At 37.7% G+C, this 27,727-nt stretch overlaps 3 protein-coding genes across 20 annotated transcripts in view; 2 read left to right on the plus strand and 1 right to left on the minus strand.

Annotated features, from left to right (window-relative positions):
- LOC122577095 (casein kinase I) overlaps positions 1 to 18,782 on the plus strand; it is a 63,272-nt gene extending 44,490 nt beyond the window's left edge. For 4 of the 16 annotated variants that reach the window (XM_043748177.1, XM_043748273.1, XM_043748279.1 and 1 more), the window contains 10 exons: positions 6,106 to 6,146; positions 6,406 to 6,475; positions 6,557 to 6,705; positions 6,902 to 7,136; positions 7,703 to 8,022; positions 8,564 to 8,638; positions 9,688 to 9,762; positions 10,869 to 10,994; positions 11,990 to 12,096; positions 12,408 to 12,612. In XM_043748177.1, coding sequence (XP_043604112.1) covers positions 6,106 to 6,146; positions 6,406 to 6,475; positions 6,557 to 6,705; positions 6,902 to 7,136; positions 7,703 to 8,022; positions 8,564 to 8,638; positions 9,688 to 9,762; positions 10,869 to 10,994; positions 11,990 to 12,096; positions 12,408 to 12,594 — 1,385 coding nt within the window. In that variant the 3' untranslated portion in view covers positions 12,595 to 12,612. Of the gene's footprint in view, positions 1 to 6,105; positions 6,147 to 6,405; positions 6,476 to 6,556; positions 6,706 to 6,901; positions 7,137 to 7,702; positions 8,023 to 8,563; positions 8,639 to 9,687; positions 9,763 to 10,143; positions 10,216 to 10,868; positions 10,995 to 11,989; positions 12,097 to 12,407; positions 12,613 to 13,000; positions 15,430 to 16,290 lie in introns of those variants that run through there. The other 12 variants (XR_006320063.1, XM_043748227.1, XM_043748212.1 and 9 more) reach the window with 12 other exon arrangements.
- Positions 18,783 to 19,888: 1,106 nt separating this feature from the next.
- Positions 19,889 to 21,483, minus strand: LOC122577151. The gene is made up of 4 exons (XM_043748306.1): positions 21,000 to 21,483; positions 20,763 to 20,928; positions 20,483 to 20,686; positions 19,889 to 20,414 (listed from the first exon to the last, which is right to left on the minus strand). Exons 1-4 carry the CDS (start codon positions 21,181 to 21,183, stop codon positions 20,207 to 20,209), a joined length of 762 nt encoding a protein of 253 aa, XP_043604241.1. The 5' UTR covers positions 21,184 to 21,483; the 3' UTR covers positions 19,889 to 20,206.
- Positions 20,874 to 27,693, plus strand: LOC122577056. 3 transcript variants are annotated; one of them, XM_043748148.1, is made up of 7 exons: positions 20,874 to 20,975; positions 22,175 to 22,290; positions 22,360 to 25,057; positions 25,195 to 25,302; positions 25,442 to 25,657; positions 25,961 to 26,281; positions 26,488 to 27,693. In XM_043748148.1, exons 1-7 carry the CDS (start codon positions 20,937 to 20,939, stop codon positions 26,641 to 26,643), a joined length of 3,654 nt encoding a protein of 1,217 aa, XP_043604083.1. In that variant the 5' UTR covers positions 20,874 to 20,936; the 3' UTR covers positions 26,644 to 27,693. The 3 variants fall into 3 exon arrangements, with proteins under 3 accessions (XP_043604083.1, XP_043604087.1, XP_043604084.1); XM_043748152.1 differs by lacking the exon at positions 20,874 to 20,975 and adding an exon at positions 21,541 to 21,898; XM_043748149.1 differs by lacking the exon at positions 20,874 to 20,975 and adding an exon at positions 21,541 to 21,898 and having other exon boundaries at positions 22,225 to 22,290.
- Positions 27,694 to 27,727: the final 34 nt, after the last annotated feature.

Consider the following 27,727-nt stretch of genomic DNA (forward strand, 5'->3'; position numbering starts at 1 on the left):
TGGCATCACAAAGATAATGCCGTAGTAGATGGTACAGATATTGAACTGCAATATAAATTCGTTCTATTTTATATCCTGTTATATTTGTTACACAATGTCTACAAATTTGCGATGTATTTTACTAGCTTGTAGAAAAATTTATTTCTTTCACGTTATTTCCTAATGTGTTTAAAGCGATATACGTGCCATTCTCCGAATGGTTTCTAACTCGTTATCGATACTCCACCGCAAACGTTTACTTATTCCCGAATAATTAGTCATCCTCTTTTGTGAATAATGTTAAGTGATGAGAATAAATCAACCTGGCCTCTGTCGCACGATAATTTACTAACTGGTAATATTAGCAAATTGACAAGTTGCAGGTTGTATGTTGGGGATTTCTTTGCAATTCTGCAATTTTACATCACTTGGAATAATCAAGTGACGGCTACTTAAAATTGTTTCTAAAATTGAATTTATTTTATTTAAAATATCACTTGTAAAGTATAAAATATATATTTCACAAGTTGCAAATTACATGTTACCAATACTGACAAATAGAGTCCCTTCTATCGCATTAATAAGTTTGGTGATAAAAGAAATTGAATTTTAGAAACAATTTTATGCTTGAATATATACATTCAACCCTCTTATAATGCGATACTCAAAAAGCATGGTTTCGATACACGGTGCAAAAATTGCGATACGGTTCTATATAGTAAACTTGAACGATCATTGTCAATTGGTGATTCATATAGTACGAATGTTTCCATCGTACTGTTTTGCTTTCGTTTAATGTGTTATAGGTGGGTTGGCTGTATTAGTAAGATTGCGCAAGAGCTTTCTGATTTCATCCGGTTCAAATTCGATCGAAACGAGAGATTAAATTCCTAGTTAACTCTTCGAATTAAAATTTATTGATAAGCACCCTTTTCATCCAATTTTCTTACCAATATTTCGATGCAATTCGATGGCGTCATCATTTTCAAGCCAAAAAGCTGTTCCCCCGGAATGAACTACTACTCCGTCATCAAGGTTGCGGAAGCCTGAAAACTCGATAATCACGACATCGTGGACATCACGGAATCGATTTTGTGGCCTGCAGCGATTGAATCTTGCATCGTAATTGATCGATCGTCGAGAAAATTTCGAAACGTCGACCAGAGGCAGTATGGTGACCCGTTGTAACCGTGTGTTTCATCGTTGTTCGATCGTGCGACAAGTAAAAGGCTGCTGGTCCGAGAGATCGCTGCCGTTAAAAAGAAAATGAAAAAAATGTTTAAAAGCGAAAAATAAAATATGCTCTCTTTGCCCTGGAACCATTTCATTATTATCGTTAATCGAGTTTCGCCCTCGGGGTCGGCAGGTTTTCACGCGAGTAAATGGTTAAATTGAATCACACGTATAGACGAGCAGGGAAAGAACGAGAGGCGCGTTGTAAAATACAGCTGCTGTCGATAATATCCGAGTATTAATTTGCAATTAGTAGGCATGCGAGTGAGCACGAGGTACGGATGCGTTAATTGTCGGCATGTAAAACGTGCGGTCGGTCGTAGGTGCGAATTTTAAGCGAGTTCCACGCATTATACGCGACCGATCTCTAAACCTTGCGAAAAACAAACTGCACGGGCCGGGATCGTTTCGTAATTTCTGCTTTATGTAATTGGCATCGATCGTGGAAGCTCGGAACGAAAGCGGGAGAAAGCGATCGCGAGTTACGGCGATTCGGTTTTGAGACGAGCACAACACGGCAGTCGTACCTCCTCGGTGTTGAACCATCTCGCGAGTTGTGTTTCGTTTCGAAAACCTATCGTGCATTTCGCGATTATACACGCTTTCACTTTTTTTTTTTCGTTTTCCAAAGAAGAATCTAAAATTAATTATGTGCGTAGTTTTCAATAATTGGAGCATGAGTGTATTTTTCAAAGATCATTTTATTGCATTTTTTAATGCATAGATTTTCTATTCGTATATTTAAGATTTTATTTAATTGAATTAATTTTATTGACTTTGCCAGCATCGAGTTTTCGAGCTATATATGTGTTTACACCGTAAAAGTATGATCCATAATTAATTGGTTAATCAAAGAGAAAATTAGCAGAGGAGAGCTTCGAATAGAAGAACGTTCGTTCAGACATCGTTGTATTTATAAAGACGCTCGGAATATTTCGGAGAGTTTATCGCGGCGGCTCTGCGGGAGTCGGCCTATTTTCGAGGACAAATCAATTTTTCCACGGTATTCGGAGCTGTAATAATTTCCGCGGGTCTTGCGGTTCCCTGGTGACATATTTTCCATTGTCGACTATCTTCTTAGTGAAATTGGATCAGCGTGTAGCTACTTTGTGTAGGAAAAGGTTTGGCGGAAACAAGAGCAGCCTTTTTTAGCTGGATGAACATTTATCTTTCTTCATTCTACTTTGGTCGGTGATTTGTCGTAGACCAAGACTTGACCAAGGTTACTGTACGCTCGTTCCAATCTCGTTTATTTCGTAACAATCTGCTGCGGAAACTCATCGATCATCATTTACATTTCGATCAAACTATCAAACTTAATCATTGCCGATAATTCAACGAGAGATTATCGACTGTATGAAATCCCCAGATATCGTCTCGGTTCGATTAATTGTTTAATTAAGCATACGTGACTGTCCGTTTGCATCCGGTTTCTTTGCCTGTGATTATAGCCACGTTTTCGCAACGAGAGAAATCTCTCCAGCCGTTGCATTTCGTATGACCATGCACGTTTCAGCGTCTTCACTCAATGGATCGACACAAATCAGAACGGAAGCTCGACCGGATGGATACGCGTTAGGAAATATATTCTACGTGACGTTAGATCTTCGATAGCATTAATCATCTGAGTATATTTTCTTTTCAATCGATACGATTTGTAGCTGGTAATCGAGAATCCTTACCGCGTATCCACTCTGTTAGAATCGTCACGTGCTGATGCTAGATGAGAACCACACGTCTATTCGTGTTCACGCGCATGAATTAAGCTCGTCTCGGTCGGCACGTGAGATCCGGTACTGATTCAACGTCGTGACATACTCGTCAATTACATTCGCGTGTAATTCATTCGCGATTCGCGAGACTCTGATTCCAGATCGAGATTCCAATTGTCCTCCTTAATCGGCCGGATTCGCGTGAGCCTCATGGTGCTATCGTAAGAATCGCGGATCCAGTCCAAGTTCCTCCTTTGGTGAAGTTGAACCGTGTGGGTTTCTTGAGTAGGCTTACGCGACTTATCGCATACATTATCGGCCAAAAATTTTGGTCCACTTTGTATCTAAGTTCCAGTTGTATCTGAAATTAATGGTGGACAAAGGAAAGTTTAAAAGATAAGAGGTAGGATAAAAGATCACAATTTTACAAAACGGAATAATATTTGATAAGAGTAATTAAATAGATATAATATGTAGGTCTACGTCAGAGTAGGTGACTGTTAATAACACGATAACAAATGTTTAATCCCAACTCTTATACTTAACTTGCTCCTATCTGTCTGCATTTTCTGCCAGTATTCTCATCAATTGAAAAATTAAAACTGTGGATATCGATAGTAATTTCCTTCACATCGATAGATTTTCGAATAAAAAGTTGTACACGGTGATAGATAATCCTACTGTTATCTTTCTACAAAATTTATTTATTTGTATATTAAAATACATCGAGTGTTTGATCTCATGCACGACGAAAGCAGCTAAACGAATAACACGATTACAATAATTACAATGTATTATCGCTGAACATATAATTTCGTATACTAATTGGTCGTTGTAAAGCCACGAGAAGAATACATTTTTGCAAATCTGGCTCGCCATTGAGCATTCAAGTTCACCTAGAGCAATCTTAGAGTAAGGGAGAACTACTTCCGAAGGATCCTTCTGGAATAAATAAATTGGAATAAATTGAAATAGTTCAACAAGTAAATTCACAGATTCTATATGTATAAAATACATGCGGGTTTTCTTTAAAACTTTTGATCAACAGTATGTCGAGGTTCGTGACTTGTAGATATCGTGATCTCACGTAAGACTCTGTAAATCGTAGATTCTAAGAATCAAGCACAAACGATCGACGCTACTTAACGTGGGTCGGTAGAGAAAATACCTGGCACGAACAAAGATCTTTTCTATTTAAGCTTTCAAATCTTGTACAAATTTGTTCGCTGTATATTCTGAATATATATTGTAGATTTACACTTGGAATCTTTGAGAAAACGAAGGTCTTAACCAACGACTTGGCTCGCTTACGATCGATTGTCGTTGCGAGTTGTATCGACTGTGATTAGAGTGGCGCCTGGAAACTCTCTGCGTCGTTCGAATCAGTACAATGGTTCGAATTTCGAACTGTATAGGTCCTTAACTAAACGACCTTAGTGGTTAATGTCAGTGAATAATTGGAGAGCTCGCAAAATTAAGTTTCCCTGCGAAGTCGTCCCGTATACCGAAGAATCTCTTTGCAATGTCAAATGCTCGTGTGTTGATGAAACGCGTGTTACCGACTGCCGTGGCTTGATATACGCTTGTTTAACTACCAAACAACTTCTCAATCGCTATTCAGAAGTAGGAAAAGTACTTTCGTTCTCGAACGTCTGCGTTTCCTTATTCCTCGACGATATAACTGAACGATAGTTTGCAAAGCGAAGTTGTTGGAGACTTTGCCTCGCCGTACAAAGATTCTCGTCACGAAGTTGATGTTCATAAGGTCACCGAGGGAGTATCTTTGTCCTGGCGCATACGAATTCGACGGACGACGAGATTTTATTCGTTGGTGAATGTTTCGGAAACCACTTTCGCGTCACGATTCTCGTTGATGCATCGACAGAATTTTGTTCGCGTAAGGCTATGATCGCAATGTGTTCTGACGAGTTGTCGTTTCAACGAATATGCCAGGACAGTGAAAAAATATAGATTCCTATGGGTAGGGTAAGGTAGGCTTAATTGAATCTAGATAGGTCATTTGTTTTGTAATTGGCTAAAATTTTAAGCGATCTACGTTTGGAAACAAAATTATTTCATCAGTTTTTAATCGCGATAGACACTGAAATAACTTGAACTCGTCAAAAGAAAAGAAGTACGTTCAGTGTTAGTATTGTCAATTGTGATTATCATAATTCAATCGCACGTACATATTACGCTATCTCTGAGAGTTATTTGTTGCTTATTGTATTAGTTCTTACACAATACATCTCCGCTGATTCAAATAACTCGTTTCTTAGATTTGTTCTTACTAGCTCTCAGGTATTTTCTCATTCTTTCGTTATTATATCAAAGACTAATTGTACCTCGTAATATCCATCGGATTTCGCTATTATATGCAAAGTCCACGATTGGATTTTAAAACGTTGAAGCTTGGGAGACTGAAATAACCCTATCTTTACTATATAGTAAATATATATATATATATATATATAGGTGCATATAGTACTATATATATATATATAGGTGCATTTCGTACTAAAATGTTTCACTCGTCAGGACGATGGTTGGTCAAAACACGGATTCACTGTAGATACAGTCTAATGAATTTCGTTTTGTTTGCGTGTAAATTGAATTATTATAAATTCAAAAGCAGCGAGAAAGCTTTGTGTGCATTAATAACCAGTAACCATGATACCACAACAACCGCACACGTTAGCCCACAAATCTGGTCAATCCAATTTCTCACGCGAGGTGCAATCAACGGAGGAGGTCGTCCCTCGATGGAGAATTATTGCGCGATTACGATGCTGTCGAAATGGAGGCGGAGACGAACGTGACAGAATTAATACGACGTGTACGATGCTGTTTCTCGCGCTTCTTTTTTCTCCTAATTAATCGCAGCTTATGTCTATCAGTTTCATATTTATTAATACACAGATAAAGCAAAAAGTTAATAAACACGAATGAGATACACTCGAATTGATATTTCTTATTGAGTAAAACAGCTGCTACGAGCATAATTAAATACTTATATGCATATACATATATAGGTCCGCGAAATCCATGAAATATTACAGTAACAGTATATATTTACGACGCTAAAAAGGTATTAATGAAATCGATGGCGCGTGCATGATCCGTGTAATTGGTACAATCGTAGAATGCATACGTAAACCTTTTATCTTTGGTTTTGTTTCAGGGAAGAACCTCTACAATAACGAGCATGTAGCGATTAAATTGGTGAGTTCATTAAAATTTGAGACAGTCACGACTTTTGTCTAGAGCCCTCCCGTTAGTGTAATTCCATTTTAACGATAGAGAAAGATACGTGGAAGTTGCTTAATTGCTTTTAACAATTTGTCTTTCCGTCGATTCTAACAACCTCCGAGAGAAATCTCGCTCAATTCGTGGATATATAAAAATAAGAACCCATTAACTTCATACGATTCTCTGGTAGTGAACTTTTATTTTAAAACGATGTCTCTTTTGAACTTTTCAGGAACCAATGAGGTCAAAGGCGCCGCAGCTACATTTAGAATATAGGTTTTACAAATTATTAGGCACACATGGTGAGTATCTGTAATCCAAACGTTGAAGTTCTATCGAAATAATTAATATTCTGATCGATCAATGTGATTAATCGTACACAGAGGGTATACCAGAAGTATACTACTTCGGCCCTTGTGGGAAGTACAACGCTCTGGTGATGGAACTTCTCGGACCGAGTCTAGAGGATCTATTCGACCTCTGCGGTAGGAGGTTTACCCTAAAGACCGTTCTCAAAATCGCCACACAGATCGTAAGTGATATTAATGTATCAATTTTAAGTTCGAATTTTAAATTGTCGAAGAATCGTCTCGTCTAAATTAAGTCAACGATTTTGCTACGATATGACGTTGCTAACGTAGATTTCCCGTTTAAAGCGATAATTAATTTTGATAGGTATACTCGATGATAAGTTTGTTTGTATTAATTGAAATATTGCTTCTCCACAGCTTCATAGGATAGAGTACGTTCATAGTCGGCATTTGATCTACCGTGATATCAAGCCGGAAAACTTCCTGATAGGACGATGCACAACCAAACGGGAAAAGATTATCCACATCATCGATTTCGGACTGGCCAAAGAGTACATAGACCTGGAGACGAACAAACACATACCGTACCGGGAACACAAGAGTCTGACGGGTACAGCGCGTTATATGAGCATCAACACGCATCTTGGAAAAGGTAACTTTTACCTCGGTTTAGATATCCGTGCATAAGACGACGGCTACAACAACAACCTGGCCGCCGGCCCATCTGCACAAACTTTTCAAACTTCGCCGCATGCTCGTTCTTCACAGACCCGGAGAAAGTTTGTAAGCGAGCACGCGCCGCGCTACGCTATATTAAAGCCACCAAGAATGTTTTCTTCGCAACGTTCGCAGCCACGTTTCTGCTTTGCTCGCGGACAATTGTTATGTCGTTTATATCTCTTGATTATATTTCGAGGAAAAAATGAGTTCTGGTTCTCGTGCGTCATAATATAGACTTTTGGTATTATACTATGGTTATAGCGGATACACGCTCGGACGAATGAAACATATGAAAAACGATGTAAATCACATATGATAGAATACATAATGTATCTCTCATTTTGATAAATCATCTTGTATTCTCATAAAATAGTTTTGACGTATCTTTTAGAACGCCAGCTCGTCAGAAAATGCCTTCGCTGTAACCACAGACCGAGGCAAAAATTTATACGAACACCGCCGATGCAAAATTTTTAATTTTCGTACTTTTGTAATTAGAGCAGAGTAGAAGAGACGACCTAGAAGCGTTAGGAAACATGCTGATGTACTTCCTGCGCGGTAGCCTTCCTTGGCAAGGGCTGAAAGCGGACACGTTGAAAGAACGATATCAAAAGATCGGCGATACGAAGCGGAACACGCCGATCGAGGTTCTCTGCGATGGACATCCCGAGGAAATGGCTACGTACTTGCGGTATGTGCGTAGATTGGATTTCTTCGAGACGCCCGACTACGAGTACCTGAGGAACCTTTTCCACGACCTGTACGAGAAACGAGGTTTTGTCGACGACGGAGAATTCGACTGGACTGGCAAGACGATGGTACGTGATCCATTGACGAACAAGTGATCCGTGTATACGTCACTTTCTCTTTTATCCCTTCGCAATGCATGCAAGAAAGGAAGACAGAATAACAGGAGAGTTGCATGATGGTCGATTATGCCCAGGGACGAAGCACGTTTCGCAAGAGTCGATATCAAAACCTATAGCGGAGTTCTCTTTTTTTCTTTTCCTTCTTTTTTTTCTTTCTGTTTAGATATTCGAACGATCGCCAATTTACGATTAACGCAATGTACAATAATGTTCACATTTATTTATTTGATTACGTAAATTAAAAGTTTTTTATCAATAATACCTCTTGATTACATGTATTTCATTCGTGCGGCTCGTCGAACGTATTCATTATATTGTACATAGTAGTTTTAGCGATAATCGCGTAGAAACTTCGAGATATCGTCTCTTCTGGGTAAGTAAGTCGTCCTGAGGAACTCCTTCTTTACATCGGCCCTACGTGTTTATTTTTGGTGAAAAACATGTTTCACTGATTTTTAACGTTTGCATGCTGCCCCCAATAAATCTCTAGCCACACAACTTCGATCAACTTAGAGCTCTGAGGACGGCTCCTCCCTCTCACATTGGAAAGACTAAATCTGATAAGGTGGGTGATAAATTGTACGCGAAGTTCACGTTTTTATTACCTGTGCGCAGACGTATGCGTGTTCGACAGCTTGAATATCGAAATTATTTGAGAAAAGTACACCGACTTTCTATTAATGTATGCAAAAAAAGGACGATGCTGTACCAAGATAGTTTGTCAAAGAAGCGTGTATTCCTGCTCGAAGAGAATCGCTCGTAAAGCGCATGGAACGATACTGGGAGCTTATCGACTTTTATTTCGTTGAGCATGAAAATGTTATTCCTCCTTAGAGACACGATATCTCGTTCTGACCGAGATTCGCATTTACGTCCGCAAGAGTTGCATTCACCACTTAAGCATGCATATTTCCTTCCCTTCCCCTATGTTCAATTATTTATTTTATGCTTGTACTAAGATTCTTTCGCAATATTTATATACATATATCATTTATATTTAAATAGTATGGTAAGTGCGTCGTTTACCTTGCCATTTTTCTTTAATTTGTTAACCGAGGAAATTATATTTACATCTACAGGGGAAAGTAATCCGATTGAAATTGATTTGTCTTTACCGTCGATTTTTAATTTTATAATTTTATAATTATAGAGCATATAATTGTAGAATATAGTTTCGTATTAATAAAAAATTCGGTAAAAAGGTTAAAAAACTTTTTACTCCTTTGTAGAACATTGAATGCCAGTACTGTAACGTAGATTAGATTTCTAATCTGTATGGGAACTATCTTCTCTATGGTAATACTCCTTTCATCCTTACAGTGAATGAATGGTATAGCATGTTTCTACTAGTTAATTTAGAATGCTTCACGTTTGCAGATAATATTAGTCATGGTAATGTTGTATTTTTATTTGAATATGGATGTTCGTTTTATCTTCTCCAGTTCGAAGAGCAGTGTACGAAATAATAATGTCCAATGTTACCAATTACATGTCCAATGTCAATTATTATTTCATTTCTGTCTTCAAGTATGTTATACGAAATTGATCTATCTGTAAACATCATCTGATAAACAATACACTCCACTGAATGTAATATTTGTGTTTTGTTTTCAGTCTACACCTGTTGGATCCCTGCAGACTGGACAAGAGATTATTGTATCCCCGAATCGTGATCGGCACCCGTACAAGGTACGTATACGCTTTCATTTCGATATTCTATTTTTCTTTTTTTTCTTTTGAAACAAGAAACGAGCATGGTTGTGTGAAGCTTACCTATCTTAAATAACAGCATGAGTATACACCTCGTCGGTATATATATATAAGTAAATACAAAAATACACATATATATACATATATTTTTAAACAAATTTCACGGAAGCTGTTTGCAATTGAGTTGTCACAAAGGGAACGTTCTTGAGATAATAAACGCTAAGATACAAAAGTAGAAAATTTGATTCAGGGCTTTTGCCGAAAACGTTCGAATCAGACAGATAGTTGGACTTTCTAAAAAAAAAGTATTACATATACGATTTTGTTTCTTTGCGAAACATGGAAATCATCGGTGTGTAGGAATGCGATGATTTTGAGGAAAATGTAGTCCTCGCGTTGGATGAGGTTCACATCGAAATGCAAGGCAACTATGTAAGCCACCAAAATCTTGTAATGCGCTGGTCTTACTTCTTCATGCATGTTCTATCTTATCGTAGATGATTCGGGATAAAATTGTAGTTACGTGAACGTATACAATGGCCGGTTATCATATCAGATAAAACAGCGTTTTTTCCCTTTCTTTCTTCTGCTTTGAAGCAGTCATGACGATTTCCAATGACACAGCTTGATTTAAAGCAACAGTACTAAGAGCAATTTGAATTTCATTAATTTTTTCGTCAAACATGCAAACTTTTATATTTCGCATTTAAATACATGTGTGAAGAAGCGACTTAGAACATGCCGTATCTGAAATCCCTGTTGGCAATCCTCCTAGTATTGTTTCTATCATCGACGATAAATTTAAACGTAGTTAGTCACGTATTTAGTTGGCGAGTATCGAGTAAATTAAAGATCACTTAATCTCATTCACAAAATTCTATCAATAAATTTCACACAGTATTCTTACATATAAATTACAAACGATCGTGAAAATTACACCATGCTAAACGGACGACAGACAACGATAAAACTCATGTCATGGATGATCTTCACATTAGAGGGTGCAGCTTCGAATCGCATAAAGTTTATTAATTTTTTTTTTTTTATTGCCGTTGAAAAGTGGTCTTTAGTGCTTATTCCTTTAGGATGTGACAGAGCCAGGGGTGGGAGGCGGGGGCGGTAAATGGGTGGGAACCTCCAGGACAGATACTGCGAAGCAATCAGGAGCTGGTGGTACATTGACACCCGCTGATAGGCACGGTTCTGTACAGGTGAGTGAACCCTTGCCAATCCTTTGTGCAATCCACTGTGCCCATCTATTTCACTTACCTATCCAAAAACTACTTTCCTTTCCTTTCTTTTTCTTCCTTTCTGTTATATGATTTTCATCCGTTTGATCTATAATTTCTATTTCGTTGATAATTAATTTTAGTAACGTTATTTGAACATAACTTTGTCTTTTTGCACAATATTCTTAGCGAAACAAAAGTGTGTTGATTTTGTAGCAGTAAAAAAAGAAAGTAACATCACGCCTTGTGTCTGTAATGTCATTCATCTCGTGCGATGAACTCTTAAGCGTAAGTTTACGTTTGAATAGGAAGAGACAGCGCACCTCCTGCCCGTGTTATCTATCTGTCGCCTTTGTTCCCCCATTTTCTTAGCCCGAGAAGGTGACGTGCAGACGCGTCCACGAAGTAAACCGTTCGCTCTATTTCTAGACAAAGCAACGCCGGATTATGGTCAGTTAGAAGTTTATGCAAATTGGTTTGTTGCCGCATGCGAACGTTTGTTTCGTTGATCGATTCACTTCTAATTCAGTTACTACTTCACTAATCCAGTCTTCACTTCATTTCCATAATCGTGTCTTCTCTTTCTCTTGTTCTTTACTCCCATGTTTTCCCGAAGTTCGAGAGAACATAAAGTAATTTGTTAACCAAGTTGATCAGCTATACCATATTTCTACAGTTTAATTAACGACGCCTTAGAAATATTTGTTGATTGATGTAAATTATGGGCTTGGACCTTCGACGTAGAAGTTTATTTATACACGTGTATATGTTTATAAAGATATCCTTGTCACGTATTTCCTATTAGCTTGGTAGAGTATTTTTCTGTGCATTTCAAACTTATGGTAGGAATCGTAAGATTTCATATTTGAGATATCAATATCGAGGATATAGATTTTTGTTTCAACTAATTGATTATCCTTTAGTAGTCTATGTATGCAGAACCTTTCTTTCGGATGATAACGTTGTTATGTATTTAGGTGGTGTCCTCGACGAATGGAGAACTAGCCAATGATGATCCTACTGCAGGACATTCTAATACGCCGATCACAGCACCTCAAGAAGTGGACATGGTCGACGAAACCAAGTTAGTATTGCGATTGCTTTATATATTTTCTTTCTTTTTGTATGACTAGTAGATTGCTAATTCTCCTTGATAAGCGAAAGATAAATTACGATTGAGGCAATAACGCTTCTATAACTAGTGCATGAATATGTGACGTATTAAAAACATAAGACTGTATTAGAAAGAAAATAGAAGCCAACGTTGAACAGAGTACACTAATACGATAGATAATTAATAGAAAAGTCACATCCTTGTCTTGTTGTACAGTTTTAATCTTGGTATTACTAGTATCTTTTGCATGATACGTGTTATATGTCTCTGTCCTATTTCAGAAAGAAATGTTCGACGACAAAAATGCATTGTCGTGGATGCGGAAAGATGATACGTCGAAGTTTATACCCTCCTACGTCCACTGCCGATCCTAGACCGATTCCTGAACTTGCTTCAATATCACGATATAAGTGGCCATTAAAGAATTTTCTTTTGTACAACATAAAGGCAAAATATAATATTCGATGACTTTCCTTATCTACCTAATTCTGTTATACGTTATTTGCAATATTTATTTCTTTTCTACCTCGATGATCTTTATTTTGTTTCATAATATACGATGTAACGGATGTACTTTAAAGTCAAGAAGAGAATATCGACTTTATACATGACGATTTCAATTCTAATCAAACTCTATGACTAGCAGCCGTAACCGTAACCCTAGATCCATTGTTTGCCTTTTTGTTTCTCTATGTTTTTTTATTTGACGAGTGGCCTGTGTGTCGATTGTTCGTTTGGAATTAATACTTTAGTCTCTAGCAAATTGATTTGAGAAAAGAACTCGGTTTGCCGCCGCTTTAGAATGCCTTGTCGTGCTGCATGTTGGTGTCATAGCGTAAAGCGATCAAAAGAAGACGACTCTAAGTCCTATTAGTGTTTGGTTTATTTGCAGATGCTGTTGTTTCTTCAAGCGGAAGAAGAAGAAAAGTGGAAGACAAAAGTGACTGTCTGTTATCGTCAGTCTTGGGGGGGACAATACAGTGCGCGTGTAACAGAAGTGCAGATGAAGTTTTTTTGGGAAACGTGTTGCGGCAGTGCGCGAAGAAACCCGTGGACAAGAAAAAGCTGCAGTTGATCCGGAATGGGGGAGGCCGTTACCTTGCTACATGCCGGAAGTCGACCCGCTTCTCAAGATTCGGTGCTGCACACCATCGTCACGATGTCATGCCGCCGTCGTTATCAAATTAAAACCACCACACAGCCATCATTATTACTGCTATTATTATTGCTATTATTATCGTTATTATTACCACGATTAACTTTGCTCTTCTTCTTTTCGTTCTTACAATTATTATTACGATTATTATTAATATTATATTATTATTATATTATTTTATTATTTTATTATTATTATCGTTTAGCTGATTATTATTGTCACTTCGTCTACGATCATCATTTAAAACGAATCAAACATCGTTTATCAATGTCGATGTTACCGAATACACTGTAAACTTGTCACTGCTGACTGAGGATAATTTTAACCGTCGATCCCAACCGTTTAGTACTGGTAAATCGCTCCACCTACGTTACTATACGCGTATAACAGTAAGGAATTGACGTGCCGATGGTGAAAGAACGCGTTTTGTGCCTACGACTCTTTCATCTTGTACCGCGGTGGCGCACTTTTCAACACGCCGTCATTGCAAAAATGTGTTACGATACGTGTATTAAATCGTAAAAAAGAAAAGAAATTGAAGCTGAGATCTCATTTTACTCAAAGTCCCGGATAACGAGCGTAGCGTACTCCTGCTTGTATCGAACTTTATAAACAAATTACTTGTGAAGTCTGATCGACTGGAAAGGCATGAAACTGAAAGGGTAAACGCGTTCGCGTATGCTTAACTTCGATCAGTTACAAGCACGTACAGTAGGATAACGTTTTTCAAGTTTGTGATCGTTTCAGTTAACTTCTTCTTATTTTCCTTTCAACGATCACGAGAAGCAGACGATCGAGTAGGATTGAAATTCACGTATCATTTTCGCGCGTATCTTTCAATTTCATCGTTTCACATTCGAATCTTCCAAATGTTTTGTCTTTTCGCTGTCGCTGAGAGTTTGACAAGTAGTTTCTTGTTTAATGGAAGATTATATCCTTTTAAGTTCATCTTGTACAGTACACGAGGTATAACAGTATTAACGCTATCTGTAGGTAGCAGCGGATACGTGCTAAATTGCACTCACCGTATTTTAGTTAATAATTTTTAACTAATTTTATTTTACGCCTACACTGCCTGTCGTTATTCTATATAAGTACACGATTATACGTGAAAACATTACACTGACTGTACATAAAAGATATCGAGAACTATTTTGCTACGAAGCTCCATATGCTTTATATCGATTGTTTTAGTTAATCGCATATCATTTACCGAGCTTCGTATAACAAAACGACTGTTCAAATTATCAATATATATCCTGGAGCGACATAAAAGCGATCGTAATTCTAAGCAGTTCGATTTCGGTTTCATGCCTTCCGTGAATTTATCACGTAAAAGCTATACGTCGCAGAAATCATTCAAATTACATTTTACATAACATATCGAAACACAAAGAAAAGAGAAATTACAAATTTTCCTCTGTAGATTCTAATATCTACCGTGAAAATTGAATAGGACGTAGATCAACAAATTATACACATGTATTCGACACAGTTGATCCGTGTTCTACCCAAAACACGAAGATTCGGGAAACTTTCTTGAATCGTATCTTAGCGTCTATAAAAGGACTCGTTCATTTCCGAGTAATTTTTTTATTCTTGAAACACACGTGTTTAAACAAAGATAATTATTAGAAATGTAACAAAAAAAAAGAGAACCAAAGTATGCTTGTAATTGAATATACATCAATATAGGTTTGATTTTAAAGCAATAAAAACACAAACTTTTACCGTCTCTGTTTAACTCTACAAAAGAAAATAAAACAGAATTTCCTTGGAACGAATCGTTGTCTGCTAGATCGACGCGAACACAACTGGATTTAAAACCAAAAGAAAATAAAGAGAGAGAGAGAGGGAGGGAGAGAGAGAGAGAGGCGGGGGAGAGAGAAAAAAGGAATATAAAATTGTACGTGACATAGTTATACAGTACTGTGCACTTACTTTGTGGAAAACTTTCTCGAGAGCTTATTTAATATGTTTGTGCCACGAAGTTACGAGAAGAAGAGCGTTATGATGTGATATATCCAAATCCCCGTGGATGTTCTGAAAATGCACCCAAGCAGTGAAGAGATATACTTAACGTGAAAATATGCGCGCGATGGCGAAGGGGAAAAGGATCTTGTCAGCCCTGCCGATTAAACGAGCAAGTAAGAACATTTGATGCGTTGATAGTACCGGATGTTTTGTTACAAATTTGCAACATCGTTAAGTACGTCGTTGAAGGAAGTTATAAGTTTCAAGCGAATTTATTCGTTTTACTCGAGCAGACATGTTATGAATTGAGAAACTTGTATTGTTCGTTTATTTGCAGGCTGATTAATAATAAAAAATTGAATTACTTCTTGGTCTCAAGTTTTCTATATATCTTGATATTAAATTTTCCTGCAGGATTCCCTGACGATACATGTTACGACATACGGGACGTAGATATTAAGATAACAAAATCCTTTTTGAGAAGTTGGAAAATTCTCGAAAAGTATGTACCGTGGTCGCAGAAAAATATGTCCTTTTATTTTTTACTAATTGTTTGTATGGCAAAGTGGAGTTATATAAAGAAGTTATATAAAAAGCGATAGATTTTCTAAAGATATTATTATCTATAAATATTCCCAATAACTTAGTATTACTTCATAGATGTACAAAAGATCGCTATTTGAAAGTAAACACATGTATCGTTATAAGTATAGTAGTAGAGGCAGAAGCAAATACACCATTTAACTGATAAAGGCAATAATGATAGTGAAAAATGAAACTATTGCTGTAATGTCATTACATCCCGTTAGATAATTGTTGACTGATAAAGAAAGTAAAGAAAGGACAGATTAGATGTCTTTGTGACGTGTCTTTTCCATAATTTTCTTCCACAGTAAAATCTTGTCTATTCGGGCAGTACTTCACCAAATGAATTTGTAACAAAACGCAATCGATTGATCAACTAGAGAGAATTGTTAAACAACATCGACAGTTGTTTAATCGGCTGACTAGCATAGATGTTTTTCTTCTTGCAGGAATATTTTAAGAGGCGATGTAATCGACAGACTGTCACTTGTCTGCGCGTGAAGACGGCGAGTACTAACTTTACCGTGTCCGAAGGTCCGAACTTCTACTAGTCTGGCCAACGATTGCGTACCACTGCCGAGCCATACCGATGTACCGTGTTAGCGTACCGTGAGTGCCCGTACACGTTGTATCCATTAATTATTGGCCAAGCACATCCGACGACGAAACGTTCGATGTACTTAGAACGAAAGCGAGAGCGCGGTGCACTAGAGAGAGAGAGAGAGAGAGAGAGAGAGAGATTGCAAACTAAAGGAAAGGAGAGAGTGTATCACGATTTATGTAAAAACGAAAAAACAAAACAAAAAAAAGAGAAACTAACAAAGAAACGTTATGTCGCTAGCTTCTTCACACCTGTATGTATTACGCTGTTATTGGCCGTCGGATGTCTTGAAGTAATACGCTTAAATGGAGATGAGAACTAAACCTATTAACTTTGTGGATTTCCTCTCTCGTTATTATCTGTATCTTCCCACTGGGTATGTACCGAGAGTATTGTTCCTTTTATAAGCTTGCCAGCGCAAGTAAATGTCGAACAATCGGACGTTAGATTTGTATACAGCGAAAGAGTGCGAATGCAAATGCTATGACATTAGGAAGGAGAGAATGAGCGCGGTAATGTTAAGACCTAGCGAAAACATAGAAAAGAGGTATCGATTGGCGGAGTGAAAGAGAACAAATTCAGAGTACCAGAGTGATGGAAGGACAAAGAGAAGAGGAAGGAGATCCCGTTGTCCTCCAGTGTGTATGCTTTCATGTGGAAAGAGAACGAATCTTCGTGTTACTCGAATGCTTAAGAAGCTAATGCCTCTTACGTTTTCTTACTTTTTCGTTACTAGTATCGTTTCTAAGCATGATCTCTCGATGGAACATATACGACACAAACATACACATACAAACATATGCACAGACACCAAATTTCGCGATTAGGGTATATATTAGTAATGAATTCCAAAATTAAGGAACGGAGCTATCTCCGTAAGAGGAGGGAGGAAGCGAGCACGCGCAAGAGAATGAAAGTGAGAACGTGTGAAAGAAAGAAAGAAAGAAAGAAAAATGCGCGAGTGAATCTTGTGGAAACGAGAGAGTCTCCGTATTTATATCGCTATCCAGCCACATATCGTTGGCGTGATTATGCTGCAACTATGTTGCAATTTAGCTTGTAGTCTTTTTTTAGTCGATTTTTCATGTGTCACCAGTTTTTAAATACAACACGACTGACTGCTGGTTAAGTATGGTTGTGAGCGATTAAGAAAATGTTTCCTTATCTTATCCGGGATATATGTCCCCTTTTCTTAACGATATTTTTGTTTTCTTATTCATTCTTGTACTTCGTATAGAAAAGGTTGTTATGCTCGTCCCAATGACGAATTCGATCGTCCATTACTAATGATAGAACAATGATTGAGTTTGAAAACGATTATTTGTATATTTGTAAAATGGTGCGAATAGATCGGACCGAGATCAATGTATGTATGTGTCTTTCATTTCCTCGCTTTTAATGAGTTGCTACAACTCGCGACTTATCGTTCGTTTTTCAATTATGAGAATGATAGGCGGTCATGTTCCAGCAAGACTCAAGCTGATCGTAAATCAATCCGCACAGGATACGTGATTTCCGTTGCGTTTCTTTTTTCAATCGTTTGTTTTGTAATTACTACAAAGCGAAATTTATTATTTTTAATCATGTATTGAAAAATTTACTCGATATTTTCTTTTCTTGTATCAATTATATAAGAATTGTAGCTTAATTATTTCTTTAACCCTGACAATTTTTTGTGTGCATTCTGTGCATGGGACTGGTATCTTCTTTAATTGTTCCGTTACATGTATTTCCAATTCGTTTTCATTGTAAGGCAAGGGCTAAAGTTTGTAAAGTTGTATTATTAAATTTTGATCTGTCTTTAAAACATTTGTTTTGGAATGTTAGTAACATTTATTTAAAACGAAAAAAACTCATTCGATTATAGCTAATATGTTAATCAATGTGTCGCGTTTTTGTAGTGAATTTTTCACGTGATACATTTTGCTCTGCGAACATGATCTAGATAATGTACGGTTAGTGTGCGTTTTAATTACTATTATAAAAGTTTGTGTAGCATGTATTCGTTGTTAAAGCATTCTGCAGCTTGCGTTTGATGATTATTTGCCATTTATATGGAATTGGCAGCTCATGTGCATTATGATAGTATGCCCATGTAATGAGTGTGATTGATGACGTTATAGAAATTTTGAGAAGTTTATCGATATAGTGAGGAGACGTTATGCTATGGAAAGAAAAAATAAAAATCAGGCGACGATTAATTTTTGTAAATAGGAATTATTGGAATGGATATAGAAGTACGCACACGGAAACACGAAAGGTTAAAATATGTGAAATGTCGGATATCCGGACATGTATCAGCTTCAGATTATATATACATATACATATATGCATAAACAATATCAATAATGGCGATTACTAAGCTGTATTGTTACTACAGTAATTACCACTGTCTCGCAACGGCAGTGATCGACTAATTTTATTACCGCGTAATCATAAATGATGCCAGTGAGAAGTGAATGTGTTCTTTGTGACGAAATCGAACGAAGAAGAGTATGGAAATCGCTAATGAATTATTCCATTTGCTAATTTATAGAGACAATTTAAAAGTATCGAAGATGCTTTTCGAAGATATTTTGTCCATTTCGTACATGTCTACAAACACAAAGACAATGACGTCTGAAGTTTTTGAGCGAGAATATTCTATTATATTAATGGAACGACATTGTTCACTTTTAACGTGCTTTTGTTATTCTATTAGTGGATTCGTTTTCTTTCCACTTACGAAACTAATAATCTATTAAAGATAAAAAAAAAGAAGATTAATGTACATAGAAATTAAATTGTTTGAGTACTATTCCGATGGATTCTGTGTTTACGCCAGCAAGCGTTGGAATACGAGGGGTGGAGAGCGGTTTGCATCCTAATGGTGAAAAAACACGAGACTGAAAGACACACCGGACCATAAAAATTTCACGCGTTAAATTCACGTAATATAGATGATATAATGTAATTTACAAAATGGATCATGTCCTCATTAGTTTTGTCAACAAATGTGCACCTCTCTCCCCTACATAATACATTTCTATCGTACTTGTAAGCTGTGATTGAAATCCTATCTTTTAATTCGTAATCACTGGCTTACGAATTGTTATTTATCGACTGATATATATATATACACCATATATATTATGTGTATATATATATATATACACACACATAAAACCGTCTGATAAAAATCGCTTTAATAGAATTTGAAAAAGACATTGAAATTGCGCGAAAATTTTTTCCTGTAAATAAGCGTTGTGCCTGCGCACTTAGTCAAACAAAAGAAGTTCTTACTGAATTTCTTGTATGTTTTTATTTTGACTATGCAAATTGACTACTTGACTATACGTTTGGAGCTTCTTTTATTCTCTTTTTCAACGCATATTGTAGAAAAAGAATTTGTTTCCAAAGCTTCAAGTTATATTAGTATGCGGTAAATAGAGAGAATACAAAAGATCTAATTTTTAAGTTTTTTTATTTTGTTTTAAGAATTTTCATTTCATATACATTTCTTCTATAAAACAAAAGAAAATGATACATGATGTGCTTTAAAGTTTCTTCATCCTTTACAAATGATCTTAGTATTTACATTACATTAACAAAAAAGTTTGTACCTAATAATAGCAAAAGTGTTTTATTTAAAAAGTACTGTAGTATGTTTTATTTGAAATCTTGTTCTTAACTGAAATATTGTTGCATAAAAAATATAGTACAAGCTAAAGTACAAAAGTAATAAATGATATAAAATGTTACATAAATATTATTCTTTTAAATATTTAGCTGCTTTTATCTTCTTCGTTCTCAAAATTACTTTGAGACATTTTTAGCACTGTTTCAATATTAACTAACTCTCTATGTTCTTCTAGCATTTGTACAAAAAATGGATCTTTATATAACATATGATTAGAAGCAGCAATAAAATTTACAATTAATTTTTTCATTATATTAATATTTCTTATAGTTTTATTTGTTTTTTCCTTATTTCTGAAAACATTTAGTAAAATTTGAGTTAAAAATCTCACTAATGTACTATTAAGCGCATATGTACTTACATTGCTAACAGAGGGTTCATTTCTTTTAATTTTTTGTTGCATATTTCCTCCTGTTCCTTCAAAAAATTTTTGTGCTCAAACAATGCATTGCGACATTGAATTTTTAATTCTAACTGCTCCTTTATTGCATTGTCTATTTCCTTTTGTATTATTAAAATATTGTCGTTCAAACTAAAAAGCTTACGCATATATGCATAAATTTTTCTAAAAACATATTAGAACCGTTAAATATTTTCTTCCACTCTAAATTTTCAAGTTTAGACTGTTTGATTCTTTATACCTTTGCATATCACTGTTACCTTCTTTGCCTTCCAAAATAGCTTGAATGCTATGGGAATGAAGACATAGTTTAATCGCTGTATTAGTTATAAGAGAACTTGCTGTTGCTTCATGCAAATTTGTTACTGTGTCTCTTAAATCTTCCACTGGTTCTTCAGCTGCTGTATCTAAAATTATGGTAGAACATAATGTTTACACCATCAAGGTCTGGTTGGTATGTAATAATTTTATGGCATACAAAAATCATGTTGTGCTTTAAGTATCAATAACTTGGCATTTAGACACTTCAATAATTCTCGCGTGGCTCTTATTTTTTCTTCAATTGGTTTAAAATCTTCTATCGATATCGCTCCAATTGGAAAATTGGAAACACTTTTATTCAAGCATGCAATAGCATTTAATAAATCATCGAATTCTGACATTTTGTAATATAAATAAAAAACAAGGTAATTATTATTACATATTAGTTTGTAATGAGCATTTCTTTATGGTTACAACCATTCTGCTACAAGTATCAAATATCAAAAAGTTCCTAGATTTCTGTAACTAGTAAGTTTTAGTTTGTAATAAGACAAGGTTTCTAAGAAGAGTTACATTTATTTAAAAAAAAAAAAAGTTATTTCTACATTACTATGGGCTGATACATAAAAGGATAGAATTATGAAAAATTTGATCTACATAGTTATTTTTTTGTAATATAATAGACGAGGTACAGAATAAACGTAACATGCAATGCCTTTTCGAGTACATCGTTTTGAGGTTTACCTGAACTTCTTACCATTTTCGTGTCACATGCGATGTTTTCGATTCAGTAAAGTACCAGAATCACTGATAGAATAACAGACGTGACACAGAATAGATGTAACCTGCAATACTTTTTCGTGTCTCACGTGTTGGGTGTTGCCTGACGCCCTTGTCATTTTCATGTCACATGCGATATTATCGATTGAGTATAGTACCGATTTGAATTAAAAGTCTTTTATCAGGTTATTGTATGATACAATCCAATCAGTAACTGAAATAGATAGAATCTCAAACCATATGCACATAGTATAATAAGTATAAATATATGTATGATACATATGGAATTTGTAACGGTGCTGACTCTGTGACAACCAGAAAACGCCACGTTAATAGGTAACGAATTAAATGAAGAAAACTGCTGTTACTACATCTAACAATATTCTACGACTGTCGATCGGTTAGAAACTCCATGACATATCTTCATACGGTATTCTCTATACAATTAGTATACAATGTAACCCCTGTAGAACATCGTCACATTCTCAACATGTGTATGTATGTCTTGAATTTGGTCAAAATTTGTTTGATCGATAGTTGAAATCAAATATTTGAAGAAACTTCGTAGACGTAAGGTTAATGGTTAGGTTTAAAAATATTTCTTGTAAATAGATAGTGAACGTGTACCCGTTTAAATATATTCGAAATTTTCGCAACATGAGTGGCTCGTGCAGACGGGAACCTAAGAAGCAGAACGATTGCAGAAGTAGAAAGATCACTGGAAAAAGGTACGTAACTTACGGAACTACTTCTACATTAGTGTGAATAGATTTGACAAAAATTTCATTTATTGGCAGATGGGAATATCCGATTGCAAAATCGAAGGAATACTGGGAGAAATTCTGCGACGACGAAGAGAAGAGACTGATCATAGTAAGAAACCCTTCCCTTCAATTATCCTATCGTACCTTTTCCAAAAACGATTCACAACTTATTGATATTAATTCGGATATTCAGGATAAAATGTCTAATCGGAATTCTTTTTCTAACTCTCATTCAGACGATTGCGATGCATCCGATAATTCTTTGCGCAAATTGCTTCCCATAAGGTCAGACATTAAGTCGAATAGGTATTGGAGTTGCGACGCCACAAAATCGTATCCAAAATCGATACTAAAGGGATCGTTTCGAGCTGCTCCAAAAAGTTTGGATACAACGGCTTGCCTTACCACATCGTCTAAAGTTGTACGAATTCCAAAATTAGGTAGCCACGATCCTCAACCTAGTTTCCGGAAAATTCGCCCAGGTAAAGTGGATTATATTCGGACTTCTTTCAATGTCCAAAATGAACGGAAGGTACAAGGAGAAAATTTCCCGACTCTGCCAATTCTCGGCGCATACCCTACGACGTCTGATCTCCGATTGAAATTAAAAAAATTGCAGAAACATTTAAGATTACTGGACGAAGAGGACCGCGAGACGAAGGATCGAACACGCCACAAAATTGTTAAAGCAGAAGATAAGAAACTTGTGCCAGATTTTCGATCTACGACGAATCAAATCAAAGAAGAAAATGAAGACACATTAACGGGTAAAGATTACTTAAAGTATTCCGCTCGTTTTGCCTACAAGGCGTTGAAGCGTTTAACGAAGAACAAAGATCTGGATTTCAAATTCAAACCTTTCGACAATCTGCAAGAAGAACAAGTTTTGAAATTAGGAGACGGTTCTTTCGCGAGTGACGATGGAAAACGAGAGCTTCCAAGGATTAAACGCATCGAGAAAGATAAGCAAAGCGAAGAATCTTCAAATGTTCACGATTTGCAGACGATTTCTGAAGAGAAGTCGCTCGAGGATTCAGAATTCACGCGCACTGACGTCCAGTGTCCATCTTTGAAATCCGACGAGACAATTTCAAGAACCATTTCTACGGGATCGCGTTACACATCGGGGCCAAGTCCAGAATTCGTGTACCCGGAGGACCGGGAAAATCCATCGAGTCGTATTCTTTCGTCAATTCCAAAATTATCCAGTTTCCCAAGGAGAAATCGCGACAAATGTTTACCGTGTATGTATAAATCGTTCGAAACTCCGCTGCAACGAAAAGTATCTCTACCTAGAACCGCTTTGCGAAGAATCATCGCAGAAGACACCAAAGTGGTATCACCCACGGATTCGTTAGAAGATAGCGACTCGAGTTCCCTGAACATACCAAACTTTGAGGATCAAGTGGAAAGAGTTTCGACCGACGAAGTTGATACGGCGGACGTTAGATTCGAATGCGACGTTGCATTCGTAGAATCTTATGACTTTGAAAACGTGGTCGAGGTTGCGGATGCCACTTGTTCTGTCGAAGAAGACCAAGTAGGGAAAGGACTAACGGACGAAGTGGAGGGAAAAAGTATCTCAGAGTCAGAGCCTTCGTCTAATGTGATCGTGAAGAAAGCCAAAGGGGATCGACAAGACGATGACACGACTTTGACGAATTTAAACGAAGCTACGATAGATCTTACGCGTGTTACGTCTCTGGAACGAACGAAGGTTCCCTCTTCGTCTCGCAGCATAAGCTCCGATGAAGACGATTCGATTGTAGTTTCCGTCAGCGACGATCTACCTAAGCCGAAATACTTAGTACCCTGTCATGCCCCCACGAATTTCAGGCCGAGCTTAGAGCCCCTGCGAGCTTTAAGAAGCAGAAAACCGACGACTCTGCAAGATCGAATTGCCTTGCTCGAGTCGACGCCATTGAAGAAAAGCGTTTCTATCGATATTTACGGCGACATTTCGGGAAAATCAAGAGCCGTGCGTGGAGAAGTCCTTGAGAAGGACGAAACAGGCGACGACGAGAAGCCACCCCCGCCTCCTTTAACGAAAGCAAAATCCGTGCTGGACAAACTGATGCTTGGAAATGGCGAAGCAAGTACGGCAAAGCAACGACACGTTCTCAGAAAGGAAACCAGTTTCGCTGGTTTTTCTGTATCAATGGATACCGCGTCCAATAGCTCGGAAATATATCGGGACGCGTCGAAGGCCGCATTACGAGAATTGGACGCTACTCGTGACGACGGCCTTTTGAAAACATTATCCGCTACGGATTTCGCGAGAGCCCGGACGAAATTGCCGCTTACGCAACCGCACGAGATCGTAGATATTTTGAAGAATCTCGATGAGAACGTTTCGTCGATAGATATGCTGGAAATTTTGTGCAAAGAATTTTCGGACCGATTAAAGAACGATAACGAAAACGCTGATTCGAACGCGAAAGAACGTAATAAGATGATCACGAATTTGACAAGGTTATTAGTCGATTCTAAACGTTATTTGTATCCTGATAAATTCCCCTCTAACTTATCTTTTTCCGTCAATCAGCCACCCGTTTGTAATTCCCGTCTCCTCAGACGTGTCCTACCTCAAAAGACTTACAATCTTGTCGCACCTTTACTGGGAATGCCGGAACAGCTTCCAAAGAAAAGGGAAGCTGTGTTCGAAGATCCGTTCGACATCGGTGAAAGGCAAATTATCGAAGACACGTTGTCCACGCATGACAGTTTAGAAGTACGTTTGATATTCGTCTGTTCTTTTAAAGTAGAAAGCAAACGTCCTCGTATCGCGCGCTCACTATTTTTAGTTTAACAAGTTGCTCCACTTTGGTTCGTCTTTTTAAAGATAGCCTTTTTTTTATAATTATCAAGGTGCATCCACCGACACCGAGAGACACCGAATCGCTCGCTGACAAGGAGAAAGTGGGTCGTCGTAGATACAATCCTTACGCTCTATTTCTGATGAAACCAAGACGTAAGGTGCGATATCGGACTGATAGCGATAGAGTAATCTCCTAACGGCCAGGGAGAAAAAGAAAAAAAAGGAAAAAAGAAAATGAAATAGAAAATGTCGGTCGAAAGGGAAGAAAAAAAGATAAATAATCTCTTTACGCGCCAGGTGGTTACGTGGCGTCCTTTGACGGAACGCGATCTCGAGGGCTACGATCCGGACGCTACGCTGGAAATGAGAGCCGAAAACTCGATGAGAAAGATATGCGAGGATTTTTGCCAGTGGGTCGAAACTTTAGACGGGACGGATAACGTCATCGACGAGGAGGTTCTCAGGGATATGTTTGAAATCGATTTCAGCGCCGAAGCTTGCAGAGCGATGCAGGTTAAAGAGAAATATCGTTCATGTCCTTTATACGTATGCTCTTGAGACAGCTTTTAATCTTTCTAATATTTACTCGCTTCCTGCGAACGATTATTCACAGCGACGAACGATCGTACAGTCGGAGAATATTTAATTCCTGTTAAATATCGGCAACGAGTCTCTAATTACTTTGAACAGCACGTTTCGGAAGCAAGCATCCTCTTCCATTTGAATCTCGCAAGAAGTTTGCTCAGCTGTCTCGTTTAATTGCGTCTGAACACTTTATTCCTTGTTTTCATCTGTTCTCTTTTTTCTTTCAAACAGATGTCGATCCAGGAAATGCCGGTGGTACCTGCAGAGGTAGCTTTAACGAGAAACACACCCGGTGCGAGCAAGCTCACGATGACGAAGAAGCATGTAATGAGAGACGTGAAAGCGGAAGAAACACCGGCGAAAGTAAAAGCTTTTGGCACCGCTATACCTTGGAAGCTTCGATTCGTGCCGCCTAATAATCAGGTGCGAAAGAAATGGCTGCAATGCGAGAACGTGCCCAAGGATATCGAAACGATGGAAGTCGTTTGGAAAGATATATTGGATTTGAGAAGCGTACGAGGTTTCGTGGAATGGCTGCAACAGCATCCGGAGGTAACAGCATCCGCGTTATTAATCGTACGATAAAGTTTCTATTGATCGACGAAATCGTCGTCAGGTGTTCGTTCTCCAATTAACTCTTGTACCGTAACCCACGACGCTGTGCTAAAGACAACGGATAATGAAAGCCATTGTTTGCGCGAGGATATACCATAACATTCCTAACGGATGTACCTGAATCCTCTTACTTATCGTTATAGGTACCACAGCCGCAAGCTTTGAAGAAAATCGCATCAATGGATATTAGCTCTTTAAGACTAATCGAAGACGACGAGAAGTTCGCGCATCTCGAACTGGATATTAATCAAATTAAGAGTCTGAGAGTGGCGATCAACGGTGACGATGTCCCGACGTAACGCGCGCGCGCGCGCGCGTATGTGTGTGCCTCGTTCTTTATATCGCTGCTGCTCTTCGTTTTCACTGTGTCACACGAATATACCGCACTTACCGATGTATGCATACAAGTATCTGTACGGGATTTTCCCTTTTATACCGATGCATCGAAACGAATTATTTCAATTTCCGTGAAATTTTCATAGCCTTCTATCTATCACTGTGTGCGCCGGTGGTTTAAATCGAACCGACGCATGAATATTTTAATTGCATATGATTGTGTGGCAGTAAATGTCGGGCGAATACAAAATGAGTATCCGAAACTGTCCCGCATTTCAGAATTTCTCGCCTCCGTTACGCTTATAAATGAACGAAATGTCTGTATGTAACCGATACGACCAGCCGATGACACGATGTCAAAAGCCTATCCCCCACCTCTATCTATCCCCTTTTTGCGTACGAAACGAAGGGTTAACCTGCGAAGCTACGGAGCGATCAGTAGCGTCCAGCGAGAAATTTCGCAGCGCACCGTTCGATATCATTATTTGCACGAATATCGGGCAGTGAGCAGCGATTTCAATCGTACTGGAAAATGAAATATCCGAAGAGTTATAATATTGTAGGCGAGGTGCAGGGGGTGGGGGCGGCTGGTTATTTTCATCATCTCGTACGCTTGCAAATAAACTCTCGCGTATTTAATATAAAATATTGCCACAGCAAATAGAATTTTGAAAAACAAGAACGGTGGAGTGGTAAAAAATATGTCGAGGGATGAAAATAGGATTCGAAAGCGATTTCCATTCGAGAAACTGATGATTAACGGGTGTTCTGTTCGCCTACTTTGCGCTGGCAAAATGAAAACGAACGATGCTTTCAGAGCGACGATAATAAATAGCAAATAACACGATCCGATGTCAATCCAACCGATTCCTTTGACCACGAACGAATCGTCCTCGTTGTCGATGTCAATAGTTCCGCGAGCGACATAATACAAACGAGGCGTCGAGAAATATTGGAAATGTATCGCAGAAGCCGGGCGTCCTGTTGCCGTCTGCCAACGACAGCAGGGACACGGCATAGAATCATCAGCTTAACGCCGAAGCTACT

The sequence above is a fragment of the Bombus pyrosoma genome, linkage group LG2 (assembly GCF_014825855.1).
Source record: "Bombus pyrosoma isolate SC7728 linkage group LG2, ASM1482585v1, whole genome shotgun sequence".
NCBI lineage: Eukaryota > Metazoa > Arthropoda > Insecta > Hymenoptera > Apidae > Bombus > Bombus pyrosoma.